At 41.7% G+C, this 26,707-nt stretch overlaps 1 protein-coding gene across 1 annotated transcript in view; it reads left to right on the top strand.

Annotated features, from left to right (window-relative positions):
• The window catches only part of RBM20 (RNA binding motif protein 20), a 406,997-nt gene that overhangs the window by 319,148 nt on the left and 61,142 nt on the right, over positions 1-26,707 (top strand). Inside the window, exons 6-9 of the mRNA XM_073553101.1 lie at positions 4,906-5,049; positions 7,487-7,618; positions 25,818-25,897; positions 25,975-26,593. Of these exons, the coding sequence (XP_073409202.1) occupies positions 4,906-5,049; positions 7,487-7,618; positions 25,818-25,897; positions 25,975-26,593 (975 nt within the window). The remainder of the gene's footprint in view (positions 1-4,905; positions 5,050-7,486; positions 7,619-25,817; positions 25,898-25,974; positions 26,594-26,707) is intronic.

Below are 26,707 nucleotides of genomic sequence, written 5' to 3' on the forward strand. Positions count from 1 at the left end.
AAACCTTTTGTGGTGGAGGTTGACGCCTCGGAAATGGGGGCAGTGTTGTCCCAGGGGCCTGCCACCTTGACCAATCTGAAACTATGCGCCTTCTTCTCCAAGAAATTCTCCCCCGCGGAAAGAAATTATGACATAAGTAATTGGGAACTTCTTGCGATTAAGTTGGCCTTTGAAGAATGGAGGCATTTTTTGGAGGGGCCAGTTCATCCCATTACGGTAGTTACTGACCATAAGAACCTGGCATATATTGAGTCTGCTAAAAGGTTGACCCCCCAGGCAAGCCAGATGGTCACTTTTTTTCCCCGGTTCCAGTTCTCGATCACTTTTCGTCCGGGATCTAAGAATATGAAGGCTGATGCCATGTCCCGGAGTCTGAATCCAGTTTCTCCCCCCGAGCCTCCATTATTCAACCTGGGGTGGTGGTGGCTGATGTGTCTGCAGGTTTGGCACGGACGATTCGGTAAGCCCAGTCCCAGGCCCGCCATCCAAGCCGGTGGGAAAATTGTTCATTCCAGTCCAACTTCGACTCAAAGTCTTTCAGGAGTTCCATTATTTTGCGCTGAATGGACATCCAGGGATTTCGGCCACTCATGGGGCCATCACAAGGGTATTTTGGTGGGCCTCGCTTACATCTGATGTTAGAAACTTTGTGTCTGCCTGTGAAGTTTGTGCCCACGCTAAGAGCTCTCATAACCGGCCGGCTGGGGAATTGTTGCCTTTGCCAGTTCCTGATAGACCATGGACACATCTTTCCATGAACTTTATCACCAATCTTCCTCCCTCCATAGGTAATACTGCAATCTGGATGGTGGTGGACAGGTTTACGAAGCAAGCACACTTTGGACTCTTAGTGGCACTACCCTCTGCCGAGACCTTGTCTAGGTTATTCATTCAACATGTGGTTCGTTTGCATGGTGTGCCCTTGAATGTGGTGTCTGACCGTGGCGTGCCGTTTGTGTCCAGGTATTGGAGGGCGTTTTGTAAAAGGTTGGGTATTGAGTTGTCTTTCTCGTCTGCTTACCATCCAGAGACCAATGGTCAGACCGAACTGACCAATCAGTAGTTAGAACAGTTTTTGCACTGCCTTGCCACTTCCAGTTAAGAGGACTGGTCCGATGTCTTACCTTTAGCAGAATTTGCGTTTAATAACCATGTTAACTACTCCACTGGTAACTCCCCTTTCTTCTGTAACTATGGGTTTAATCCACACTTTGGGGAGTTTTCTCGCCTGGACTCCGGTTGCCCGGAGCTGATATTGCTGTACAGCAGATTGAGAATTTATGGCGGAAGGTCCAAAAGAAAATTGGGGAGTCTCAGAGGAAATTTAAGCTTTTTGCGGACAGAAGACAGACTGTAATACCCACCTTTCGGGTTGGGGATAAAGTGTGGCTGTCCAACGGGAACATTAAACTTAAGGTTCTTTTGGCTAAATTGGGGCTTAAGTTTATTGGCCCTTATGAGATCACAGAGGTGGTCAATCCAGTGACGTTTCGTTTGCGTCTTTCAGCTTCTTTTAAGATCCCCAATGTGTTCCATAGGACCCTGTTGAAACCATTGGGGGCTGTGGAAGAAGCGTCATTGGGTCCCTCGCCGCCTGTGTTGGTGTATAGTCAGGAGGAGTTCGAAGTGGAGCACATTGTGGAATCCCAGTTGGTTCGCCGTTCCCTCCAGTATCTTGTGCACTGGAAAGGGTATGGTCCCGAGGACCGATCCTGGATTCCTGCCCGATCGGTTCATGACAATCGTCTGGTGCGCTCCTTTCACGCTCAGTTTCCTGGGAAACCTGGAGATTCAGTGACCCCGCCTTTGAGAGGGGGGTACTGTCATGACTCTGGACAGGATGGTTCCACCTCCATCCTGGTCAGGTCATGGTTAATTCATTCCGCCTCGCTTTGGTTTTGGGGAGGCTATTTAACGTTGGCAGTACCAGCATTTAGTGTCGGTGATACTTCCGTATACTCTGTTAGTGGTTGCTGACCCAGGTGATGCGTCCTTAAACATGTGCCTCTGTGCTTGTGTGCCTTGCTGTGTATGATTCGGTTTGTCCCCTGACCTCTGCCTTTGTACTCTGTATCCTGCTTTTGTACTGCTCTCTCTCTGGGTTATCTGACCCCCTTAGCTTGTCCCCGTTTACTCTTTGTTTTGTCCCTAGGTACTGCACGTTCGTCTGGCTTCTGACTCTCAGCTCTCCTTGACCACGTTTACTGTCTTTGCCCTGTGCTCTGCATGCTCAGTGTCCTTCCCTGCCCTCACGTGCTGTGGCTCCATCCCCTGGTCACGTGATCGCTTAGTGCCAGGTCCTGAGCTCACTACACTAGTCTCAGGTCCTTGTACACTACGTGCCTTCTGCCTGCACTCCCTGCGCTCATTCACGTGCCCCCTGATAGCACCCCCTAGGCAGCGCCAGTTACACCTTAGGTGTCATTACAAGGGGACTTTTTACTTATTATTACTTTTAAAAAAGTTTGATAATTTTTTAAATGTGTATATTTATTTTATATAATTTGTTCCCTAAAAGCTCATCAAAGATCTCAGGGGAATAGCTTTCATTTTCTTTATTGATAATTTATTCCCAGGGTAACTGGGGCATATATAGTCACCTTACTTTCAGGATAAAGGCGATGTCTAAAGCAAATAATAATGGGAGCAGATTTAAAAACTGTTGCAAGGAAAGTGGAGCAGTTGCACATGGCAAAAAAATTTGGTTGCCGCTTTGTAAAAAGTAGATACCACAAAATAAGATTTGGGAGCTGAGGAGTTGCTATAAACAGCTTTGCCACTTTTCCTTTGTAAGATGGGTAATGTGAATAATAGGCCAATTAATTATTATTGTAGCTTGTGCAAATCATACACACTTTTTAAACAGTGGACAAGAACCACACTAACAATAATCAACGATGAAACACCATTCCCTGCAAAATATGCCTTATCATAAAGGTTGTGTCATGTCACCAACAAATCTCAAACTGGAAGAGATCACTTAAATCCCCTCTCTAGAGACAAGCATATGTGTTGTTTCTGGTCTATCCTGTCATTCTGCAAGTGCTAAGCTCTCTATCCACTCTAGGAAAATTGTAACGGGAGAGCTCAGCAATAACTTGTCAGCCATCCAGCTTTATTTCTCTTAGAGCTATAAGTGGTTAATATCAGTAAGTAACACAAATATCCAAGTAAATGTGACTTTATTTGGAAATTTTATCTAAGAAAATAATTATGATGCCTTTTATGGAGGAAAATTATTATTATAGCGCCATTTATTCCATGGCGCTTTACATGTGAAAAAATAATAAAAAATAATAAAAAATGAGTACAGTAATCTTAAACAATAAAAGTCATGACTGGTACAGGAGGAGAGAAGATATTATGTAATCTGGTATTGCAAAGATGAAAAAGCAGCTGCAAACGTTGCATAAAAACTATGAATTGCTGTCTATGTATACTTGCACTTGCTACCTTCTTCAATAAGAACTTTTCTTAATTGTGATATTGGGGGCATGTCACAAAGAAATTTTAGGCTGGGCTCACGCATGCAGTTTTACTTGGCACTTTATAAAGAAACATGCTATAAAAGAAGGACTGGCACCACAATAACACCCCAGCAGCAGGCGTGCTGTCTGGGTGTTATGTTTGACACCAATCTCTCCTTCACATCTCAAATACAATCTCTTACCCGTTCTTGCCACTTACACCTAAAGAACATCTCTAAAATCCGCCCTTTTCTCACCATGGAAACAACAAAAACCCTCACTGTAGCATTGATCCACTCCCGCCTGGACCACTGCAACGCTCTATTAATTGGCCTCCCCGTTACTCGACTATCCCCTCTCCAGTCCATACTTAATGCAGCAGCCAGGGTCATCCATCTGGCTAATCGGTACTCGGACACGTCCGCTCTTCGCCAGTCCTTACATTGGCTGTCCATTCATTATAGGTTCCAATTCAAAGTACTTGTTCTCACCCAAAAAGCTCTCCACAGTGTGGCACCTCCCTACATCTCCTCCCTCATTTCTGCCTATCTGCCTAACCGACTGCCGCGCTCTGCAAACGTCTTTGGACTAACCTCTGCACTAATCCGTACCTCCCACTCCCGACTCCAAGACTTCTCCCGAGCTGCGTCAATCCTCTGGAATGCTCTACCCCAAGAAATTAGGATTATCCACAATTTACATAGTTTCAGGCGCTCCCTCAAAACACATTTGTTCAGAGCGGCCTATCACTTTCACTGATCAAAGTCATTCTATGTGTAAGTGTGCGTGTGTAGCCCATTCACTATCTCAATCCATCCCTCACTCCATCAAGATGGCTGGACCTCCATTGTAAATACACCATTGTAAATACACCCCTGTACTCTGTATCTCCCCCACCTCATTGTAGATTGTAAGCTCTCACGAGCAGGGTCGTCTTATTTTGCTTTAATTATTGTATTGTTAACATTGTTACTTATGACTTGTGTTTTGAAACTGTTAAACTGTAAAGCGCTGTGGAATATGTTGGCGCTATATAAAGATTATTATTATTAATATTATTAAGGACTGAGACTAATACTGTAACATTCAGCCACTGTGACTTGCCCTTGATAATGAATCTATGCTAACTACAACAACAGACCATCCTAATAAAAGATGATAATATTAATAATCTGATAGTTAATGGGCCTATAAGGGCAACATATAATTGAAATGTTTGTATGTTTTTATTCTTTTTAAATGTATGAATTGAAAGGAACTACTAGTTATAAAAGTTCCTTTTATTATTATGAGGAGAGGATTTGCCATGTCATTTACATAAGAATGTTTTGTAAGCTTATTGTTTGTTTATTACTTGACAAAAATTTTAAAATAAAAATTAAAGTTTACAAAATAATAATAATAATCTGATAGTAATACTGGTATTGTGTTTTCTTAGTTTACACAGAGGAAATCTTCAATTGGTCGGGTGGTTCACATTTGCAATCTTCCTGAAGGAAGCTGCAATGAGACGGACGTTGTTAACCTTGGCCTACCATTCGGGAAAGTCACCAACTACATTCTGATGAAATCAACAAATCAGGTAATTTTAGACTGCAGCCTTCTCAGTATACAAAGATATATTTTGATTTTGTGCATAAATTCATCCCCGAGTGATTAAACTGTTTCAATAAATGGTGGACTCCACAGCCACAGGTGATGATGGCATTTTGCTTCAATACAGGATGACTTTCTGTTAAGAGGAAGTCTGACGGCTGGGTCCCACAAGATTAATCAGAATTGAGACTTTTCCTGCAAAGGTATCCCATGTGCAGGAAACTACACCATATATGCCATAAAATTGCAGCATGGGAATATAGCATTAACATGGTGACAAAATCTGCCATATATTAACAGCAGAGGACAACAGAGAGTGCATAGAGTAGACTTATTATGCAAATTGTCTCTTCAGAGAGGAAGAGGACTAGAACTCTAGTGTCACCTATTGGAGGTGGCAATCCTAAAAGTCAATGTTGACCCTTTAACGAGCCTAGTTACATGACTTAGGATAAAAGCCAAGCCAGAATCTCCATTTGCAGACACTGTTTCGGGGTACTGCCCCTCATCAGTGCAAAGTGGGAGATCTGGTTTGGCTGTAAGAGAGGCGTCTGACCGATATCCAAGAAGTATCATTTCTCCTTGCGGAGAATGACATGCTAAGCATGTCGAGGTGAGGAGACTTAAAGCCGCAATGCTCCTCTGGGAAATATGCTAATTATGCAAATTGTTGAGTAGACTTAGACACTGATATCTCTCTAAACGCAATTACATCTCTAAAATAGAGCAACATACTCTAGCTAATACTTTCTCTAGCTAATTCTCTAACATAATTCTAACATTCTCTAGCTAATACTAGAGAAGAGAGAGAGAGGATTCAAAAAGATATAAATAAACTGGAGCAGTGGGCAGCAACTAACAGAATGGTTTTTATCAGGGAAAAATGCAAAGTACTACATCTGGGCAATAAAAATGAAAAAAGCATATACAGAATGGGAGGAATAGGGCTAAGTGACAGCACATGTGAAAAAGACTTGGGTATACTAATAGATCACAGACTGAATATGAGTCAACAGTGTGATGCAGCAGCAAAAAAGGCAAATGCAATTCTAGGATGTATTAACAGAAGCATACAGTCTAGATCACGTGAAGTCATTATTGCCCTCTACTCCTCTTTGGTCCGACCTCATCTGGAATACTGTGTCCAGTTTTGGGCGCCACATTTTAAAAAAGACATCAACAAACTGGAGCAAGTTCAGAAAAGAGCGACCAGAATGGTGACCAGTCTGCAAACCCTGTATTATGAGGAAAGGTTGCAGGATTTGGGAATGTTTAGCTTGCAGAAGAGAAGACTGAGAGGAGACTTAATAGCTGTCTACAAATATCTCAAGGGCTGTCACATTGTAGAAGGATCATCTTTATTCTCATTTGTACAAGGAAGGACTAGAAGAAATGGGATGAAACTGAATGGGAGGAGACACAGATTAGATATTAGGAAAAAACTTTTTGACATAGTGATCATGGAACAAGCTACCACGAGAAGTGGCGAGTTCTCCTTCAATAGAAGTCTTCAAACAGAAGCTGGACAGACATCTGACTGGGATGATTTAGCGAATCCTGCTTTGAGCAGGGGGTTAGACCAGATGGCCCAGGAGGTCCCTTCCAACTCTACCATTCTATGATTCTATATAGCACCTTTTTAAAAAAATTAAAAAGTTCTTGGTTTGCCAGAGATGTAAAACATGACAACAAAACTCAAAAAATTTGATATCACACTAATCATACTGACCCAAAGCTTAAAGTTAACATCATTTTTACAGCATAGTAGACTGAAAAAATGAAATGAAAATTAACAATGAACAAAATACGGCTATGACAATGGAATAACAAAAAAAACATCAGGAGAGATGAACAAAACAAAAAAATAACCAGCAATAATTGCTGCATCACTTAGGCTATGTGTACACGTATGCAGAAAATTTCTGCATGAAAACCGGACTCCTTCCCAGAAAACGTGAGCACTTTTTTCCGTGCGTTTTTGCCGCGATTTTTTCCAGAGCATCCCCAGACACATAGAAAATAGCCAGAAATGCGAAATTTACCGCAAAATTAATAAGCATGCGGCGTTTTTACCGCGAAGCGTTTTTTTCACGGTAAAAAACGCATCAATATGCACAAAAAGTGCAAAATGCATTAAAATGAATGGGAAGCTTTTTTTTAGGCGTTTTTTACCCGGACTTTTTGATAAATCCGCTGGAAAAAACGCGGAAAAAAAACGCAACGTGTGAACACAGCCTAAAGGGGTTAATAATGTTGCATGGAGCATAAAACTAATATACACTGTATGTGCTAAAAAAGACATTATACAATGTGGTTATTTATTGTAATCTCATACTGTCTCCAAAAAAAAAAAATCACATATGAAGTATTGTTTCCAGTTCAATTCGATCCTGTATATAGATATTTTCTCATTATACTTACAGGCATTTTTAGAAATGGCATACACTGAGGCAGCAGAGGCCATGGTACAGTACTACAAGGAGAAACCAGCAATGATGAATGATGAAACGCTATTGATCCGTATGTCAAAAAGATACAAAGAGTTACAGCTGAAGGTAAAGGGGCTTATGCTTTACATAGATACAGTAAAACATGGTGTTTTTTTGTGATTTATTATAACAAAACATCGGCTAAAGTTGAATTTATTTCAAATTACCTAATTTCCCAGTGTGTGAAAACAGTTTTTGTGCAACCATGTTTATACTTGTACTGTATAATTCATTGGTGCTGTATAAGTATTGGAAATTCGCACACAATGTACAATACCAATCTCAAGACTGTTTTACAAAGTTTTTTTTGCCATTTTTTGCAGCATTACTTGTATAAATTTTAACTGTTTTATTTCAGTGTTGTTTATTAGGACAGATGCATTTGATAGTCTAGATTGCATTATCAAACATTTTCTACTTTCAGTGTTTTTTCTTGAAAGATAGCTTACACTTTTTTTTCTGGTGTTTTCCACAAGTGACCTAATTTAAATTATAGGTGCAGAAGTTCTGCAGCATCAAAAACCTAGGAAACGCTCTTGATCCGCTCTGTGGATTGAGGTCCGAGCCACCCGATTAGCAGATCCAGCTCTTCAGCAGCGATGCCAAGGTCACTAATTGCAGTTTTAAAGGCACATTTCCAACCTCTATAGTTCTCTGGTTGATCATCGAACCTTGTGAGACCGGTCTTAGTAAGTTCACGGCGAACCATGTACCTTGCAAAGTCAGACATGTCAGTTTCCTCTGACTTTGGGAAGAAAATTGCTGACTGAGTAGCGCTGTTCATATGGTCTGTAGTGTCTTGACTTAGAAACGTAGGCTAGTATGGTGCGGCATAAGCATTTAGTGCAGTAACTAGTTTACTGAGAATAGTTTCTGCCATAGATGTGACTGGAACTATATGGCTTTGCTGGGATGTAGGATCTGACTGTGTATTGAAGCATGAAGGAGGTTCGGGTTTGAATGTTTGTGGCACATTGGACTGACCTTGAAAGCTGGGAGCTGCAGGCGAATTGACGTCTTGATGCTTTGGAGAGGGGTCGGTACTAACGGGAATGTTGATGGTGGTCAGAGGTTCGCTGGCTTGGCTCAGCACGTAGTCTCTTGTGCGCTTAAGTGAGTCTTCTGTGTCGAATTCGCACAAATTGAGGGCTGCTTCCTCGGCTCCCACCTAGGGCTTGCTGGAAGACCTTTAGCTTTTCCATGGCTGCTGCATGTTCACATTCCTTCTGCAGGGCTTCTATTTCTGCCCTCTCGTCTGCAGATTCAGCTTTCATCTCTGCTTTCTTGCGTGCAGATTCAGCTTCCATCTCTGCCTTCCTTTGGGCAAAAACGGCTTGCACTTTCATAGGTTCCGCTTTGGCATGCGCTCTTATGAATTGCTCAGGGGGCTGAGTACCTAGATGAGCTTGACTTGACTGAGTGCTTTGAGCTCCTAGCGGACATGGATCTGTGCAATGCCGCTTCTTTCATTTGCGCAATTTTTGCTTCTGTTTTGTCCACAATGTCATGCACGGTGCAGTCTCGTTCAGCATTGAGCTGTTGGAAGTCCTGAAGTTACTTTAGAGACTCTGGTGTATTTAATTTCAGCAAAGTAGAGATGTATTTTTTACAAGTGTCTTTATAAGACTGGTATACAGAGTACAATTGTTCAAGGGCTTCCTCTGGTGTAACACGTGAGAGCCGGGCACAGTTAAGACAGTCACTTGGTTCACCGCTCTTTTCAATAGGGAAGTTGTGTGGTGTAGCAATTCACTTTTGGTGGATTCTAGGTTCTCTTTGACCTTCCATGTAGGATTGGTTGATCATTTGGATCTTTCACTGCGAACTGTGAGTTCTGTTTCCAATTCTTGCTGCTGCAGGACTGGCAGTGAAAGGGTTCTTTTAGTCTCGGACATAGTGGCTGGAGTGCAAGCGTGGGGGCTGTTCTGCTTCTGGTTGTCAAGGACACCAATACAAAGTTGCAACTAGATGAGTTGGAGAGCACAGAATGTGATACAAGTCTATGAAAACTGCAGCTTCTCAATAGCTATAGATGATCCTTTCTCTGGATTACAGACTGTGAACTGTTCTTAGTAACGGGTGTGCAGTTTTCTGAGGTGAAGAGCAAGGAGAATGTCTGCAGTCCATGTAAGCTGCTGTTCTTGTAGTTAGCCTTACAAACAATCCTCTTCTTGGATTACAGCTGTATACTATTCCTGGTAACAGCTATTCCTATTTACTATTCTGCCTCTTCCTGATGACTGCAAATCCCAAGCGTTCTATCAGCTCATTAAATAATTGTATAACTCATACTCACACCACCAGGAGTCCGCAGATAGTTTAACTCCACCGGCAATGCAACTGTAGAAAAGACCAGGAGAAACAATGCTGTTTTCTTCCAAAATCTTGTATTAGTTTACAATGAACAGAAGGTAAAAATGAGTAATCTGTACAGGATAGTACACATGAGTCTTGAGTAATGGCTGCTGTAGGCTAAACTGAAGAAGAAGGGATGAGCAACCTAATACAGAGCTCAACTACGGCAGGGACATAGGGACAATCTACAGTCTAATTCTACCTAGCAACAACAGGGAATTTTGCTGATTGGAGGAAAAAACACAACACAGAGAATATACATTACAGGTTGTTCCCATTCGTGGGACACAACAGTCCCGAAGCGTACGGATTGCCTTTAACTGTCAACAAACTACTTTACTACTACCACTACTAAGAGGCTGGGAATTGTACATGAGATCCTGGGCTACAGACTGTTGTAAATTAATCTCTTGTCTTCTGACATATAGAGAGAAGCCAACAGAGGCTAAATTCTTTATTCAGGCTGCATATTAACATTACATTAGTGAAATGCCAATATATTTTTGCCCTCAGTGTATGGCCAGTTTGATTATATGCAGCTGCTGTTTTTCCCTCTTCTTTCTCATATTTACAAGTAGATGAAAAATCTGACAGGTTAGTAAATGTAAGAGTTGAAAAGAAGGGCACTGTTCTCACTGACAGCTCTGAAAATAGAGGCCAATGGTAATGCGGCATGTCTGGATGTATGAGCATTGTAAGTAACTTTACACTTTTAACCTCTCCCATCTTGATTATTTTACCCAGCAGGAGATGGGCTGGAAAGTGTTTACAACTCAGCAGGAGATTTGCTCACACATTACATAATATAGATGCAGGGTCAGCATAATATCGGAGATGCTTAGAATTAGTATAGCGCTGCAATTTAATAAGTCATAGAAGGCTGTGATTTTCCTGGCCTATGGGAAGCCTTTGCAAGACAAAATGGAAGCAACATATGATTCTTCACAATCTAGCAGGAGCAAGATGCTCCTAGTTTATTAAGAAACGCCAACCTCTTAAAAAATTTGGGATCCGTGTGGCAGATATACCACAGCATATGGTTGGTGGTGCTGTGATTTGTGTCTTTTTCTAAGGAGAAAATAGACATAAATCCATTAAAAAACCATCCCAGCACAGTGCTATTTTGGCATGTTTATTTATGTGTAATGAAATTTAAAATGTAGAAATGAGCAAAAATTTTACCCTACTCTGGTTGGTATCTACCGTACTGTGATACCCCATAGCAGCCAAACCAGTGCAGTACCTCTTCGGTTGGAATGTGAATGCCGACATCCTGGGCTTCTTTTGCGATTAGGTGTATAAACAACATCATGATGTTGGGGAGTGGGATAACTACAAGACGAACTCAGGATGCCGGCATTTTCAGTGGAAAAAATATACCAAATGCCTTAAACCACTTTCTTAGTATTTTAATTTTTTTTTCTTTTTTGCACAGCCAATGTTTGACTTTTTACACTTCTCAACACTTCAAATATGATGAGAAAAGGGGACATGACTGGCCACATTTCTTTAGAATTACTGTAAATCACTACAATTTATGCCACAAATGATGGAAATTTGTAGCTCCAGTCTACAGCTGCTAATTGCAGATGTAGATTCCAAATTATGTAGCATGAACACAGACCAATGATGAGTTGATTGTGCTACTAGTAAGATGAGTGTCGACACAAAACAAGATAGGTCTGGCAAATGGCTGACTTTACATTTTTATTTGTCCACTTTCTGCATACATTGAAGGCTAATAGTTGGTACCATAGACACTACTTTTTGTTTAGCATGATATATGTCTAGCTTTAGGTTGTTAGTCTCTTTGTTTCTGGGGTTTATGCAGCTCCTGATTATTGTGAAAGTGAACACTACATATTTAAAGGGGTTGTCTCATCTTCATAAATGGTTAGAATTGCAAAGTGCTTATAAAATCAATCAACTTTGCAATTTACCTCTTATTAAAATCCTGCAATTTCTCAAGAATGGAGTAAGTTTTAATTTTAGAATTTACGTCTCTCATTGCAGATGTGGCTGGTTTCTTAGGCAAGAAGCTTGCACTTGCCAACTGTTTCCTGTTTAGCTTGCCAGTGTTGCTCTGAAGGTGGTTGAATCCAGGCAAGCTCACAATCCCTGCACTTCTCTGATGCTGGAGAGGCAAAGCTGCCCCTGCTAGCAGAATTTGAAAGTATTAAATTCAAGCCAGTGGTTCAGTTGTCAATTTTAGGAGCACACTTTCCCTCTCTACGCACAAAGCCAAAGGAGCGGTGCCCTCCCGAAGAACAAACTTGAGACAATCCGTTTAATGATTGAAGAGTTCTGTCATAGGCAGTACCACACAAGCCAATAGGTAGCTTGCATCTTGGCAACAAATGGGCTCAATGACAAGTTTTTCCAAGTAACCCTATATATATAATATTATAGCTGTAACAATGACTCTATGTGTAGGAGGCATCACGTGTATCAGCAGTGAGACGTTATTTTACATGTGATGCTTTTGTCTTGTATTTCCTAAATATATAATCTATAACATAGCAATACTTTTAGTATTACTAGTATTTGCTTCTGGTACAACTTTACATGATATAATATTATTAATAGTATTCAGACCCCTTTAAATTTTTCACTCTTTGTTTCATTGCAGCCATTTAATAAATTCAAAAAAGTTCATTTTTTCTCATTAATGTACACTCTGCATGCCTTGTTGACGGAAAAAAAACAGAAATGTAGAAATTTTTACAAATTTATTAAAAAATAAAAACTGAAATATCACATCGTCATAAGTATTCAGCCCCTTTGCTCAGTATTGAGTAGAAGCGCCTTTTGCGCTAGTACAGCCATGAGTCTTCTTGGGAATGATGCAACTAGTTTTTCACCCCTGGATTTGGGGATCCTCGGCCATTCTTCCTTGCAGATCCTCTCCAGTTCCGTCAGGTTGGATGGTGAACGTTGGTGGACAGCCATTTCCAGGTCTCTCCAGAGATGCTCAATTGGGTTTAGGTCAGGGCTCTGGCTGGGCCAGTCAGGAATGGTCACAGAGTTGTTCTGAAGCCACTCCTTTGTTATTTTAGCTGTGTGCTTAGGGGTCATTATCTTGTTGGAAGGCGAACCTTCAGCCAAGTCTGAGGTTCAGAGCACTCTGGAAGAAGTTTTCATTCAGGATATCTCTGTACTTGGCCGCATTCATGTTTCCTTCAATTGCATCCAGTCGTCCTGTCCCTGCAGCTGAAAAACACCCCCATAGCATGATACTGCCACCACCATGTTTCACTGTTGGGATTGTATTGGGCAGGTGATGAGCAGTGCCTGGTTTTCTCTACAAATAACGCTTAGAATTATCACCAAAAAGTACTATCGCCATCTCATCAGACTAGAGAATCTTATTTCTCATAGTCTGGGAGTCCTTCATGTGTTTTTTTTGCAAACTCTATGTGGGCTTTCATATGTCTGGCACTGAGGAGAGGCTTCCGTCGGCCCACTCTGCCATAAAGGCCCGACTGGTGGAGGGCTGTAGTTAAAGTTGACTTTGTCGAACTTTCTCCCTTCTCCCTACTACATCTGTGGCGCTCAGCCACAGTGATCTTGGGATTCTTCTTTACCTCTCTCAGCAAGGCTCTTCTCCCACTATTGCTCAGTTTGGCTGGACGGCCAGGTCTAGGAAGACTTCTGGTGGTCCCAAACTTCTTCCATTCAAGGATTAAGGAGGCCACTGTGCCCTTAGGAACCTTGAGTACTGCAGAAATTCTTTTGTAACTTTGGCCAGATCTGTGCCTTGCCACAATTCTGTCTCTGAGCTCCTTGGCCAGTTCCTTTGACCTCATCATTCCCATTTGGTCTGACATGCACTGTGAGCTGTGAGGTCTTATATAGACAGGTGTGCGCCTTTACAAATCAAGTCCTATCACTTTACTTACATACAGCTGGACTCCAATGAAGGAGCAGAACCATCTCAAGGAGGATCACAAGGAAATGGACAGCTTGTGACTTACATATGAGTGTCTGAGCAAAGTGTCTGAATACTTACGACATGTGATATTTCAGTTTTTAATAAATTTGCAAAAATTTCCAGAGTGAAAAATGTATAGGGTTCTGTATACTTTCTGTATCCACTGTGTGTGTGTGTATATATATATATATATATATATATATACACAGTGGGGAAAAAAAGTATTTAGTCAGTCAGCAATAGTGCAAGTTCAACCACTTAAAAAGATGAGAGGCGTCTGTAATTTACATCATAGGTAGACCTCAACTATGGGAGACAAACTGAGAAAAATAAATCCAGAAAATCACATTGTCTGTTTTTTTTTCATTTTATGACTGACTGACTAAATACTTTTTTTCCCCACTGTATATATATATATAAAATAGGCAGCACTCAAATTAAATGTGAAAAAAGTGGATACTTTACTGATCCTCAGATGGCAACGTTTCAACGGTGACCCGCCAAAGACGGGTCACCGTTGAAACGTTGCCATCTGAGGATCAGTAAAGTATCCACTTTTTTCACATTTAATTTGAGTGCTGCCTATTTTTTTTCCTTTTGTCATTTTGGCTGTTTGGACACTGTTGAATAGGTTTTGCACCTGCTGTATTATTTCGGTAGTGCTGCCCTTTTTTCTTGATTTATATATATATATATATATATATATATATGTATTATATTATGTAAAGTTGTCCCAGAAGCAAATACTAGTAATATTATAAATATTGCTACTTTACTTTATAGATTATATATTTAGGAAATACAAGACAAAAGCATCACATGCAAAGTAAGTTCTAACTGCTGAAACATGTGATGGCTCCTAGACATAGGGTCATTGCTACAGCTTTCCATTTATCTATTTCATCCCAAAGATAGAGCTATGTTGCTGCATTCTTTTGCCTAGTAAGTGGCTTTGGCTGTGTGCCACAATTGTGCGGGATATGGGATGACCCTTTCCACACCCCATCCCTCTCAAATATCGGATAATGTAATGTTTTATTTATGGAAATTACTAAAATAAGAATTTATACCAAGCTGCTACATTAGGCTACACTAGGGAATACATGAATATATCAATTTTCAATATTTGTGGCTTTAACTGTTTGATTACTGCATTCCATACTGTTTATTATGGGGACTGTAACACACATCTGGAAAAACAATCACATGTCTGATGCATTTTATTGTGCTGCCAGTCAGATAAGCCACCCATGTAGTAAGTTTCTGTCTTGGAGAAACTTGATGAGCAATACATTTTATCTAAGAACAGATATAGAGAATAGTAAATCACTTATGAGTTGAATAGTATTAATAGATTGAACCTGATACCCTGCAGGGGAGCATACATTAAATATGCATTAACTCATGAAGGACAGCAGGACTGAGGGAAGGCTGTTTTTAGCTTCTGTTTGGGCTTACGCGATACCAAACTAGCCAGAAAGGACTGTGCATTCCATAGCATTTAATTTGGGGACATAGGCTTGTTTGTGGCAGCTGCACAACCTCCTGACCTGGACTTCTCCTGACCTAAGGGATTAGACTGAACATGTGTTTCTGGTAACTGACTTACACTGGACTCTTATGTGAGATACAAACTGTTGAAGAAATACTTTGGATACTGGTAATAGTAGTCTCATATGTGCTATCACAACTTGAGGTATTGAATAGTCTATTACATACATCTCGTGCTCTATGTTATATGAAAACATGTAAATCATAAGCATAAGGCCGGGGTCACATTAGCGTTGAATATGGACAAGTGCTATGAGATAAAACATCACATAGCACTCAGACCACTGTTAATCTATGGGGCAGCTCCCATCAGCGTTTTTTTTCTCGGCCATATTCTACGTGCGAGAGAAATAGACCCCTGTCTATGGGTGCGAGTGACACAGCGCACATCACTTGGCTATCATCTGAGTGCTGTGCGATATCTGCTGACCCTGGCAATGGAGGAGATGGAGAAATTAGTTTCTCTGCCTCCTCCGCAGCTGTGCACCATTTCTTTCTGTGCGAGAGGCTTGGAGCACAGTAGCGTGACACTCGGCTTCCGCTCGCAGCAGAGAAGGAGCCGAGGGTCATTAGCATATCGCATCAGATGCCATATGCTAGTGTGATCCCGGCCTATTGGAGCAAATTTTACTAGTGTCACAATTAGAAGATGCACCAAATCTAGCATAGTGGGGCACGCAGTTTGAAAGTTTTGTAGGACTATTGGTGCATGTTAGACTCCATTTCATGTTGTTAACCACCAATTGGTTAGTATATTTTAAACCAGTATTTTACACCTAAAAATTGAAGCACACCAATTAAAATCTGGAGCTCAACAGAGTCAAGGTCTCTTTTGTAGTCAACATTAGACTACATTCAGATGTTGCAGTTTGGTTGTGGTTAAAACCACATAAAAATAATACATCTAAACAACATATGCTGTTTTGCCATCATTTTTTTAAGCAGTGATGGTTTTTATATTTGTTTTATATGTAAAAACAGTAATCACATTGAAAGCTTTGGCAAAGCTACATGCATAATTTAGATGTGTTTTTCACTGCACTCCACTAACCTACCTATGCCCGACATTGCCATTTCCATGTGTGTTTCTACCATTATTCCCCAGCAGCATGCTTATGCTGTCTTGAGATCATACTTGTTTCAGATCATTCATTCACCCCCTACATCTGATCACTGGCTCGCTCTTGTGATCTGCACCTCAAAAACATTTCTAGAATTCGAAATTTTCTTACTTTCGACTCTGCAGAAACTCTTACTGTCGCTCTTATTCATTCATATCTGGACTATTGTAACTCTTTACAATTCGGTCTTCCCTCTTACTAAACACTCCTCTCTCCAATCTGCCTTGAATTCTGCAACCAGGATCATATTCCTCACCAACCGTTACACAGATGCCTCTACCCTGTGCCAGTCATTACAATGGTTACCTATCCACTCTAGCGTTCAATATAAACTTATCACTCTCACCCACAAAGCACTCCACGGTTCAGCACCATCCTACATCGCCTTCCTTGTTTCAGTCTACCACCCTTCCCGTGCCCTCCATTCTGCTAATGACTTAAGATTAACATCCTCAATAATCGGAAACTCCCACTCCTGTCTCCAAGACTTTTCACATGCTGCACTAATTCTTTGGAATGTACTACCTAGGACAATTTGATTAATTTTCAATAACCACAGTTTTAAGTGTGCCCTAACACATTTCTTCAGACAGGCCTACTCTCTCAACATTTTTATCTAATTATCCCTGTGTTGCCCATTCAAAATTTTCTTCAGAACCAGGACCCTTGTGTCATCTGTTCTCACACCTTTCATGCATTTAATAGCCCTCTGTGTCTGTACATTTATACATACTGGTTGGTTATCGGTTCATGCAGAGTTACATGAACACCCTATTTATTACATTGATGTCTGCATCGTACAATGAAAACAATTGATACCATCTGTCACGGCCACGTGCGACTGGACACAGCGCCTCCAGCAGGGCGGATTTAGATGACACGCGTGACCCTGGATACACCGCCTCCAGTTAGGCGAATGTAAATAATAAAAAGGGCAGCTGGATACTCCGCCTCCAACAGGCGAATTAAGGAAATGTATGTCTGGAAACCCTGCCTCCAGTAAGGCGAATTTCATAGAATCATAGAATCATAGAATCATAGAATCGTAGAGTTGGAAGGGACCTCCTGGGCCATCTGGTCCAACCCCCTGCTCAAAGCAGGATTCGCTAAATCATCCCAGTCAGATGTCTGTCCAGCCTCTGTTTGAAGACTTCCATTGAAGGAGAACTCACCACTTCTCGTGGCAGCCTGTTCCACTCATTGATCACTCTAACTGTCAAAAAGTTTTTTCTAATATCTAATCTGTGTCTCTTCCCATTCAGTTTCATCCCATTGCTTCTAGTCTTTCCTTGTGCAAATGAGAATAAAGTTGATCCTTCTACAATGTGACAGCCCTTTAGATATTTGTAGACAGCTATTAAGTCTCCTCTCAGTCTTCTCTTTTGCAAACTAAACATTCCCAAATCCTGCAACCTTTCCTCATAAGACAGGGTTTGCAGACCGGTCACCATTCTGGTCGCTCTTTTCTGAACTTGCTCCAGTTTGTTGATGTCTTTTTTAAAATGTGGTGCCCAAAACTGGACACAATATTCCAGATGAGGTCTGACCAAAGAGGAGTAGAGGGAAATAATGACTTCACGTGATCTAGACTGTATGCTTCTGTTAATACATCCTAGAATTGCATTTGCCTTTTTTGCTGCTGCATCACACTGTTGACTCATATTCAGTCTGTGATCTATTAGTATACCCAAGTCTTTTTCACATGTGCTGTCACTTAGCCCTATTCCTCCCATTCTATATATGCTTTTTTCATTTTTATTGCCCAGATGTAGTACTTTGCATTTCTCCCTGTTAAAAACCATTCTGTTAGTTGCTGCCCACTTCTCCAGTTTATTTAAATCTTTTTGAATCCTCTCTCTCTCTTCTCTAGTATTAGCTATCCCTCCTAGCTTTGTGTCATCAGCAAATTTAATCAGTTTACCCTCAATTCCTTCATCTAAATCGTTGATAAAGATGTTGAACAATACAGGGCCCAGGACAGAGCCCTGTGGTACCCCACTTGAGACATTCTTCCAACTGGATGTGCAGCCATTTACGACCACTCTTTGGGTCCGATCACTAAGCCAGTTATGAATCCACCTAACAGTTGCCTTGTCCATTCCATACTTAGTCATTTTTTCAATAAGGATTGTATGAGAGACTTTGTCAAATGCTTTGCTGAAGTCAAGATATACTATATCTACAGCATTTCCTTGATCCACCCAATCAGTGATACCGTCATAGAAGGAAATTAAGTTAGTCTGACATGACTTATTAGTTAGAAACCCATGCTGACTCTGTTTAATCACTTCATTCTTATCCAGGTATTGACATACATGTTGTTTAATAATTTGTTCAAAGATCTTTCCTGGTATAGAAGTCAGACTCACCGGCCTATAGTTGCCTGGGTCCACCTTCTTCCCCTTTTTGAAGATAGGAACAACATTTGCTCTTCTCCAGTCTTCTGGCACTTCTCCTGTTCTCCAAGAATTTTCAAAGATTATGGAGAGGGGTTCAAAAATTTCTTCTGCTATCTCCTTCAGTACTCTGGGGTGTAATTCATCTGGACCTGGAGACTTGAATTCATTTAGGTTAGCTAAGTGTTTCCTCACTATCTTTCTGTTTATAGATATCCTGGATTCTTCTATTCCCTTAATAGGACAGTGAATAACAGTTGATGTTGCATTTCCTTTCTGAGAGAAAACAGATGCAAAATAGGAATTTAAAAGTTCAGCCTTCTCAACATCCTGTCTTACCATTTCATCATTTTCATCCTGTAAAAATCCTATAGCATCTTTGACTTTTCTTTTACTTTTGACATATCCCCAAAATCCTTTATTATTGCTTTTGACATCTCTTGCAAGCCTCAGTTCATTTTCAGCTTTAGATAATCTGATTTGTGCCCTGCAGGTTCTGCAGACAGCATTATATTCTTCTTTAGATATGCCTCCCTCTTTCCATTTTATAAACATTTTTTTCTTCCTTTTTAGCATGTGCTTAAGTTCTGTGTTCATCCATCCTGGTTTCCTTAAATGCTTCCTATTCTTCCCTCTTTTCGGAATTGTTAACAACTGTGCTTTGAGAATTTCATTTTTCAAGATTTCCCATCCTTCCTGGACATTTTTGTCTTTAAGGATATCCAGCCATTGGATCCCTCCAATTCTCTTTCTGAATCCCTTAAAATCTGCCTTTCTGAAATCTAACCTTGACGTCTGAGTCTTCACAGGTCTTCCACCTCTAGTAATCCAAAATTCTAAAATAGCATGGTCGCTACCTCCTAGGGTCCCAGCCACTTTTACCTCCTCAACCATTTCCTCCCTGTTTATAAGGATTAGATCCAAGGTAGCAGTTCCCCTTGTTTTCTCCCTTACCTTTTGGAAGATAAAGTTGTCAGCAAGAGAGGATAAGAATTTCCTTGACCTGTTAGTTTTGCCTGAGAGAGATTCCCAACAAATGTCTGGATAGTTGAAATCTCCCATGACAACTATGTCATATTTTTTGGAGAACTTGGCCATCTGATGCATAAAGAGTTCATCTATATCTTCGGCTTGCACAGGCGGCCTGTAGTAAATGCCTACAATGGTGTCCTTTCCATTGTTCTGTCCTTGTATTCTTACCCAAACAGTTTCCACAGAACTCCCAGTCTCTGAAGCTTCAATCTCTGTGCAGATATACGCGTTTCGAACATACAATGCGACACCCCCTCCTCGTTTATCAAGTCTGTTTCTTGCAAATAAGTTGTATCCTTCTAGTCTTGTATTCCAATCATGTGTATTGTCCCACCAAGTTTCAGTGATTCCAATTACATCATATTTCTGTTCCTGTGTTAGTAGTTCCAATTCTCCTTGTTTGTTGCCCATGCTTTGTGCATTAGTATAGAAACATTTTAGTTTGTGATTGGTTTCTCTTTCTCCAATATTTTTAGTAATTAGATTATTTCGTCTTTGTTCTTCCTTTCCACTTCTAATAGCAGAGTTCTCAATAGCATTTGTCAGGTGTATGGCTTTTTCTGGTCTTTTGCTTCCCTTCCCATGTTGTTCTAGTTTAAAGCTCTCCTTACAAGTGTAGCAAGGCGACTTCCAAATACATGCTTTCCAGTCTTCGTAAGGTGCACCCCATCTCTAGCAAGTAGTCCATCGTATAAGTAGTTCACTCCGTGATCCAGAAATCCAAATCGTTGCTGACGGCACCATCGACGTAGCCAGTTTTTCACCTGCAGAATCTTATTCCACCTCCTTGTTCCATGGCCATCCACTGGGAGGATGGAAGAGAAGACCACCTGCGCTCCCAGTTCTTTCACTTTCTTGCCTAAGTCTTCAAAGTCTCTGCAGATGATTTCCAGGTCGTTTCTTGCGGTGTCATTTGTCCCCACATGTAGTAGCAGGAATGGGTAGTCATCTGTAGGTCTGAAGAGTCCTGATATCCTGTCAGACACATCTTTAATTTTTGCACCTGGAAGACAGCACATTTCTCTTGTAGTTATATCCGGTCTGCAGATAGCGGCCTCTGTTCCTCTCAGCAGGGAATCCCCCATGACCACCACTCTCCGTTTCTTCTTCACAACATTTTTCTTTCTCCATCCAGGAGGACTCTGAGGGCGTACAAGGTTGCTGTTTGTTGGCAAAGTCTTATCCTGATGTATTTCTTCATCGTTTTCCTGCGTGAGAGCCTGGTACTGGTTCCTGAGCAGTATGGGTGCTGACTGCCTCCTGATCCTCCTGCTTCTCTGGGTCACATGTCTCCATTCCTCTGTTTCTTCAGGTGCACTTCGAATTTCTTCTCTTTCTGTAACATGAAGAGATAATTCTGCTCTATCCAAGAACTCTTCACCTTCCTTAATGATCTTCAACGTAGCTAACCTCTCTTCGAGATTTTGCAACTTTTCCTCCAACAGGGACACAAGCTTGCATTTGTGGCATGTGAAGTTTGGCTTTTCCACTGGTAAATCTGTGAACATGTAGCAAGAAATGCAGCTCACCAAATGGCTCCTGGCCTCTTCCATCTTGAGATTTCTTAAAAACGATGAAAGATGAGCCAAATTTCGCGCGCCGATAGTCGCGCGGTTTTTCCAATTTTCTCTTTTCAGCTACAACGGCCAAAACCCAGTGATCGTTGAGCTCGCGGAGACTCTTCACTTATCCCAGAAGGCACTGGGAATATGCAAATGATCTCCTCAAGACTCTTCCCCTGGTTTTCCGATTTCCTCTTTTCAGCTGCAACGGCCAAAACCCAGTGATCGTTGAGCTCGCGGAGACTCTTCACTTATCCCAGAAGGCACTGGGAATATGCAAATGATCTCCTCAAGACTCTTCCCCTGGTTTTCCGATTTCCTCTTTTCAGCTGCAACGGCCAAAACCCAGTGATCGTTGAGCTCGCGGAGACTCTTCACTTATCCCAGAAGGCACTGGGAATATGCAAATGATCTCCTCAAGACTCTTCCCCTGGTTTTCCGATTTCCTCTTTTCAGCTGCAACGGCCAAAACCCAGTGATCGTTGAGCTCGCGGAGACTCTTCACTTATCCCAGAAGGCACTGGGAATATGCAAATGATCTCCTCAAGACTCTTCCCCTGGTTTTCCGATTTCCTCTTTAAACAATAAAAGGGAAAACCTGGGTAACAATAACAATGGTGGCCCTGCGATAGGGAACGGGGAAGTGGAGACCTCCTGCACTCCCCTGAGTCAGTGTCTCTACACTCCTAATGTTCCCTAGGCTGGTTCTGCACCGGTCGACGATCAGGAACCTAAAAACCCTGACTCGCCCTGCACCTAAACCCTCACTAGTGAAGTGGACGGTGCGGAAACTAATCCCACCACTGCACTAAAACACACATAAGGAAAAGAGACAAAACAGAGAAATACCACTTAGCTTTGCTCTGTTGCTTACGCTCCCAGCAACAGAGCCCACCACCTGCGTGCATCTTTTCCTCCGACCGGATCCAACACCATAGTGCAGCCTTGGAGCAAACAGAGTCCACCACCTGCGTGCCGCTGTCCAGAAACAGAGTCCAGCATATGAGTCCAGCTTTCCAGCAAAAGAGTCCAGCATCTTGAGTCCAGCTTTCCAGCAACCGAGTCCAGCATTATGAGTGCAGCTCTACACCATAGCTGCCACTCCACCAAGCCATGCAAGAACTCCTTGCTGACACCATAGCTGCAACTCCACCAAGCCATGCCAGCCCTCCTCGCAGACACTATAGCTGCCACTGTAGGACTCTCACTGAGCTGCCCGGGACTCTCCTTCAGCTCCATCCTTCACCCAGGCTTGCTTGTAACTGAGGACTATCACCAACAGTGATTACCACACCTGACACTCTTTTATAGAGTAATCACACCTGTTTTATAATTACGTGCACAAAACTAAAGTAACCAAAGTGCAATAACTCTAATGGCCACCGCGGGGAAACTGGAACTGAAACCACCCCAGTGCAATGACCCTAATGGCCACCGGGGGGAAAACTAGAACTGAAACCAAACTTTAGCATACAGCTAAAGAAAAAAAGGTTACTTGTGCATTTTCTCTGTCATATCCAGCCTGGATCATGACACCATCCACCTTTCGTGTTTCCTCATAGATTGTAAGCTTGCGAGCAGGGTCCTCGTTCCTCTTGGTATCTGTTGATTTATGTGATTATTGTTATTCTGTAATGTCTTTATTCTCTGTACAAGTCCCCTCTAAAATGTAAAGTGCTGTGGAATATGTTGGCGATATAGAAATCAAATTATTATTACTGCACCTCACTTGCAATCATTAAACTTTAACCCTACAAAAATATTTTTTTACTACAGGCTAAGAAAGTCTAGTGTGCCCCAAAACCATGAATGGGAGTTGTCCAGGTGTCGGGAACCCCTCCTTTTGCTAACCCACCGCTGCTTCCCTCTGTCAATCCCTTCACGTTTACTTATTGGAAAGGCACAAAGGTGCCTGGTTGTTCCATAGATTAGCTGCTTTTTTTCAGCTGCACTTACAGTGGCTTATGAAAGTATCTACCCACCCCTCCCTCACCGACCCCCTTGGAATTTTTTGTTTTGCTACTGCACAAACCGGAATTTCACTGTCTTTTGTGAGGGTTTGCATTAATTCATGTAAAGAACATGCCTACAAATGTGAACTTTTGGTTTTCTTTTTATTGGGAAGCAAACAACAAATATGACTACTTTACTGAAAACTATCCACAACCCTAAAGTCAGTACTTTTCAGAGCCTCCTTCGATGGCAATTACAGCTGTAAGTTGCTTTGGATAAGTCTCTGAGCTTTCCACATATTGCCGCTGGGATTTTTGTCCAGTCCTCAAGGCACAACTTGTCCATCTCCTTCAAGTTAGATGGTTTACTCTGGTGAACAGCAATCTTCAAGAACTGATCACAGATTCTCAATTGGATTAAGGTCTATCCTTTGGGCCACTCCAACACATTTACACATTACCCCTTAATCACACGGGTCTTTGTCTAGTTGGAAGATGAACCTCTGTCCAGTTTCAAATAACTGACAGACTGAAACGGGTTTTGCTCAAGAATATTCCGGTATTTTACACCATCCGTCTCCCCCTCGACTAGGACCATTTTCCCTGTCCTGCTACCGAAAAACATCCCCACATGCTGCCACCATGTTTCACTGTGTGAATGGTGTTCTTGGGGTGACAAACTGTGTTGGTTTGGCACCAGACATAGCGTTTACCTTGGTGGTCAAAAAGTTGAATTTTGATCTCAGCTGACCACAGCACCTTCCTCCATACATTTGGGAATTCTCCCACTTGTTTTTTTTTTGGCAAACTCAAAATGAACCATACAAATTTGTGTAAGTAAAGGCTTTTTTGTGCCCATTCTTTCATAAAGGCCAACTCTGTCTAGTGTATGGCTTATTGTGGTCATATGGGCTGATGTTCCAGTCTTCTGCTCCTTCAGGGTTACCTTTGCTCTCAGTGCTGCCTCTCTGGTTAATACCCTCCTTGCCCAGCCTGCGTTTCGATGGGTGACCCTCTCTTGGCAGGTTTGTTGTGGTACTGTCACAGGAACACTGCGACAGAGAGGGGCCAGGAGATTGTAGCGTCTGGATACGTGAATACCTACACTGGTTAGAACTGCTTCACCATCATACTAAACGGTACAGTTTTTCTTTGATCTGGTATTGCTAGGGTTAATCACTTCAGTTTATCTTCTGGAGCTTTCCATCATGGATTGCCTCAGCTGTTCTGCATTGGACACTCCCCTCTGGTATATATGCTTGCCACTGGCATTTGCTCATTGCCAGTGATGGTTCATTCCTGGTTTGGAGAAGAAAGAGTTGTTTGGTGTTTGGACAGTACTGGCGATTTCTGCGTGGAGTATGTTTGTATGTTCAGCCTCATCGTCTCCAATTTGGTTTCACCTACCTTACCCTCCCCTGTTTGTCTTCCCTTGTCTGTCTGGTTAGTGTAATCCCTGTTTGTCTTCCCGTGTGCGTCTATTTAGTGTAGTCTTATACACTTTGGCTCACATCACCCTGGGTGGGGGAAGGAACAGATAAGGGTAAGTCAGGAGCTTAGCAAGGCACATGACTCCTGCATTTCCACCTTCTGGAATAATCCGGGGGACAGAGATTAGAGTGCCCCCTGGCGTGAGGAATAGGGAAGGAGCCCTTTTCCTCCAAGAAATCCTGCAACTGTACCGTGACAAGTACCATTTTCTTTCCATTTGATGATAATGGATTTGATTGTGCTCTGGGGATCATCAAAGATTGGGATTTTTTTTTTGTAACCCAACCCTGACTAGTACTTCAACAACTTGTTTGGAGCTCTCCTTGGTCTTCATGGTGTTGTTTGGTTAGTGGTGCTTCTTGCTTAATGGTGTTTTAGCCTCTGTGGCCTTTCAGAAAAGGTTTGTATATACTGGCAGACCATGTGACACTTAGATTGCATACAGGTGGACTTCCTTTCACTAAGCATGTGACTTATGAATGGAATTATTTGGACCAGGCATTTTTAGGGCCTTCAAAGCAATAGGGGTAAATACATAAGCACATGTCAAATTTTAGTTATTTGATCTCAGAAATTTGATTTATGTCCATATTTTTTTCACTTCAGTAACTTAGACTAGTGGTGATACATCACATGCAAATCGGATTACAAAAATATTTACAAACTGGTTGTAATGTGACAAAATAGGAAAAAAGCCAGTGGATGAATACTTTTGCAAACCACTGTATGTAATGACTATGTCCTAATGATGCATATGGGTAGGGGCTATCATATTATAATAGTTCCATGAGTCCAAGACCTCAGATTCAGTATGTAGATAATTATCATCACATTCTATTTCACATATTAATTAAGATATTTATTTTCTTTGTAGAAGCCCGGTAAGACTGTTGATGCCATTATCCATGATATTCATTCACAGAGGGAAAGAGACTTATTTCGCGAAACAGACAGGCAAGCTATGACTATACTATAACACAGGGTAGTTCGGTTTTCTGTGCCTCTTGTGACATATTTGTTTTAACTTGCAGATATCGAAATGAAAGGCCTAGATCGCGCAGTCCTGTGAGCCGCTCCTTGTCCCCGAGGTCCCACACTCCAAGCTTTACATCATGTAGTTCATCGCATAGTCCGTTAGGAGCATCTAGATCCGAGTGGGGAAATGGAAGGGATTCCTGGGATCAACAAGGATATGGCAGGTGGGAGGATGAGCGAGAGCAAGGTACATGGAGGGAATGTGGGGAAGAAAAAAGGGATCGGACAGACCACTGGGTGCATGAGCGGAGGCATTACAACAGGCAGACTGACAAGCAAGAGCTTGATGAGCGAACTGATTCATCTAGAGGACACAGGGACAAATATGGCAATTCTCACTCGTCATCCAGGTACAAAAGCAGAGAAGGGGAACACTATAGGAAAGAGTCCAAGCTAAAATCTGAGGCAAAGGCCTCAGATACATCTGGAAAAACCAAAAGGAAAGAAGAAAGCAAGCCACGAGATGACAAAGAAAGTCACACAGAAGATGCAGTCAAAAAGGACACATTAGAGTCTAAGTTAAATAAAGAGACTGAAGGTGGCACACAGCAGAATGTGGCTAGAGAAGCAAATGAAACAAGTGAAGATGTGAAAGAAAACAAAGACACTGAACAGGTAAGTTAGATCCTAGGACTCATGGCTATAACAAGAGGAAGAGTCAAAAACAGACACTTCTTCTATTACTGATTCTTAATGCTCCCACATGCAGAAATGCTGTTTGTTTTTTTT

This window comes from Dendrobates tinctorius, unplaced genomic scaffold (genome assembly GCF_039654945.1).
Source record: "Dendrobates tinctorius isolate UK_male_01 unplaced genomic scaffold, ASM3965494v1 ptg000196l, whole genome shotgun sequence".
Classification (NCBI taxonomy): domain Eukaryota; kingdom Metazoa; phylum Chordata; class Amphibia; order Anura; family Dendrobatidae; genus Dendrobates; species Dendrobates tinctorius.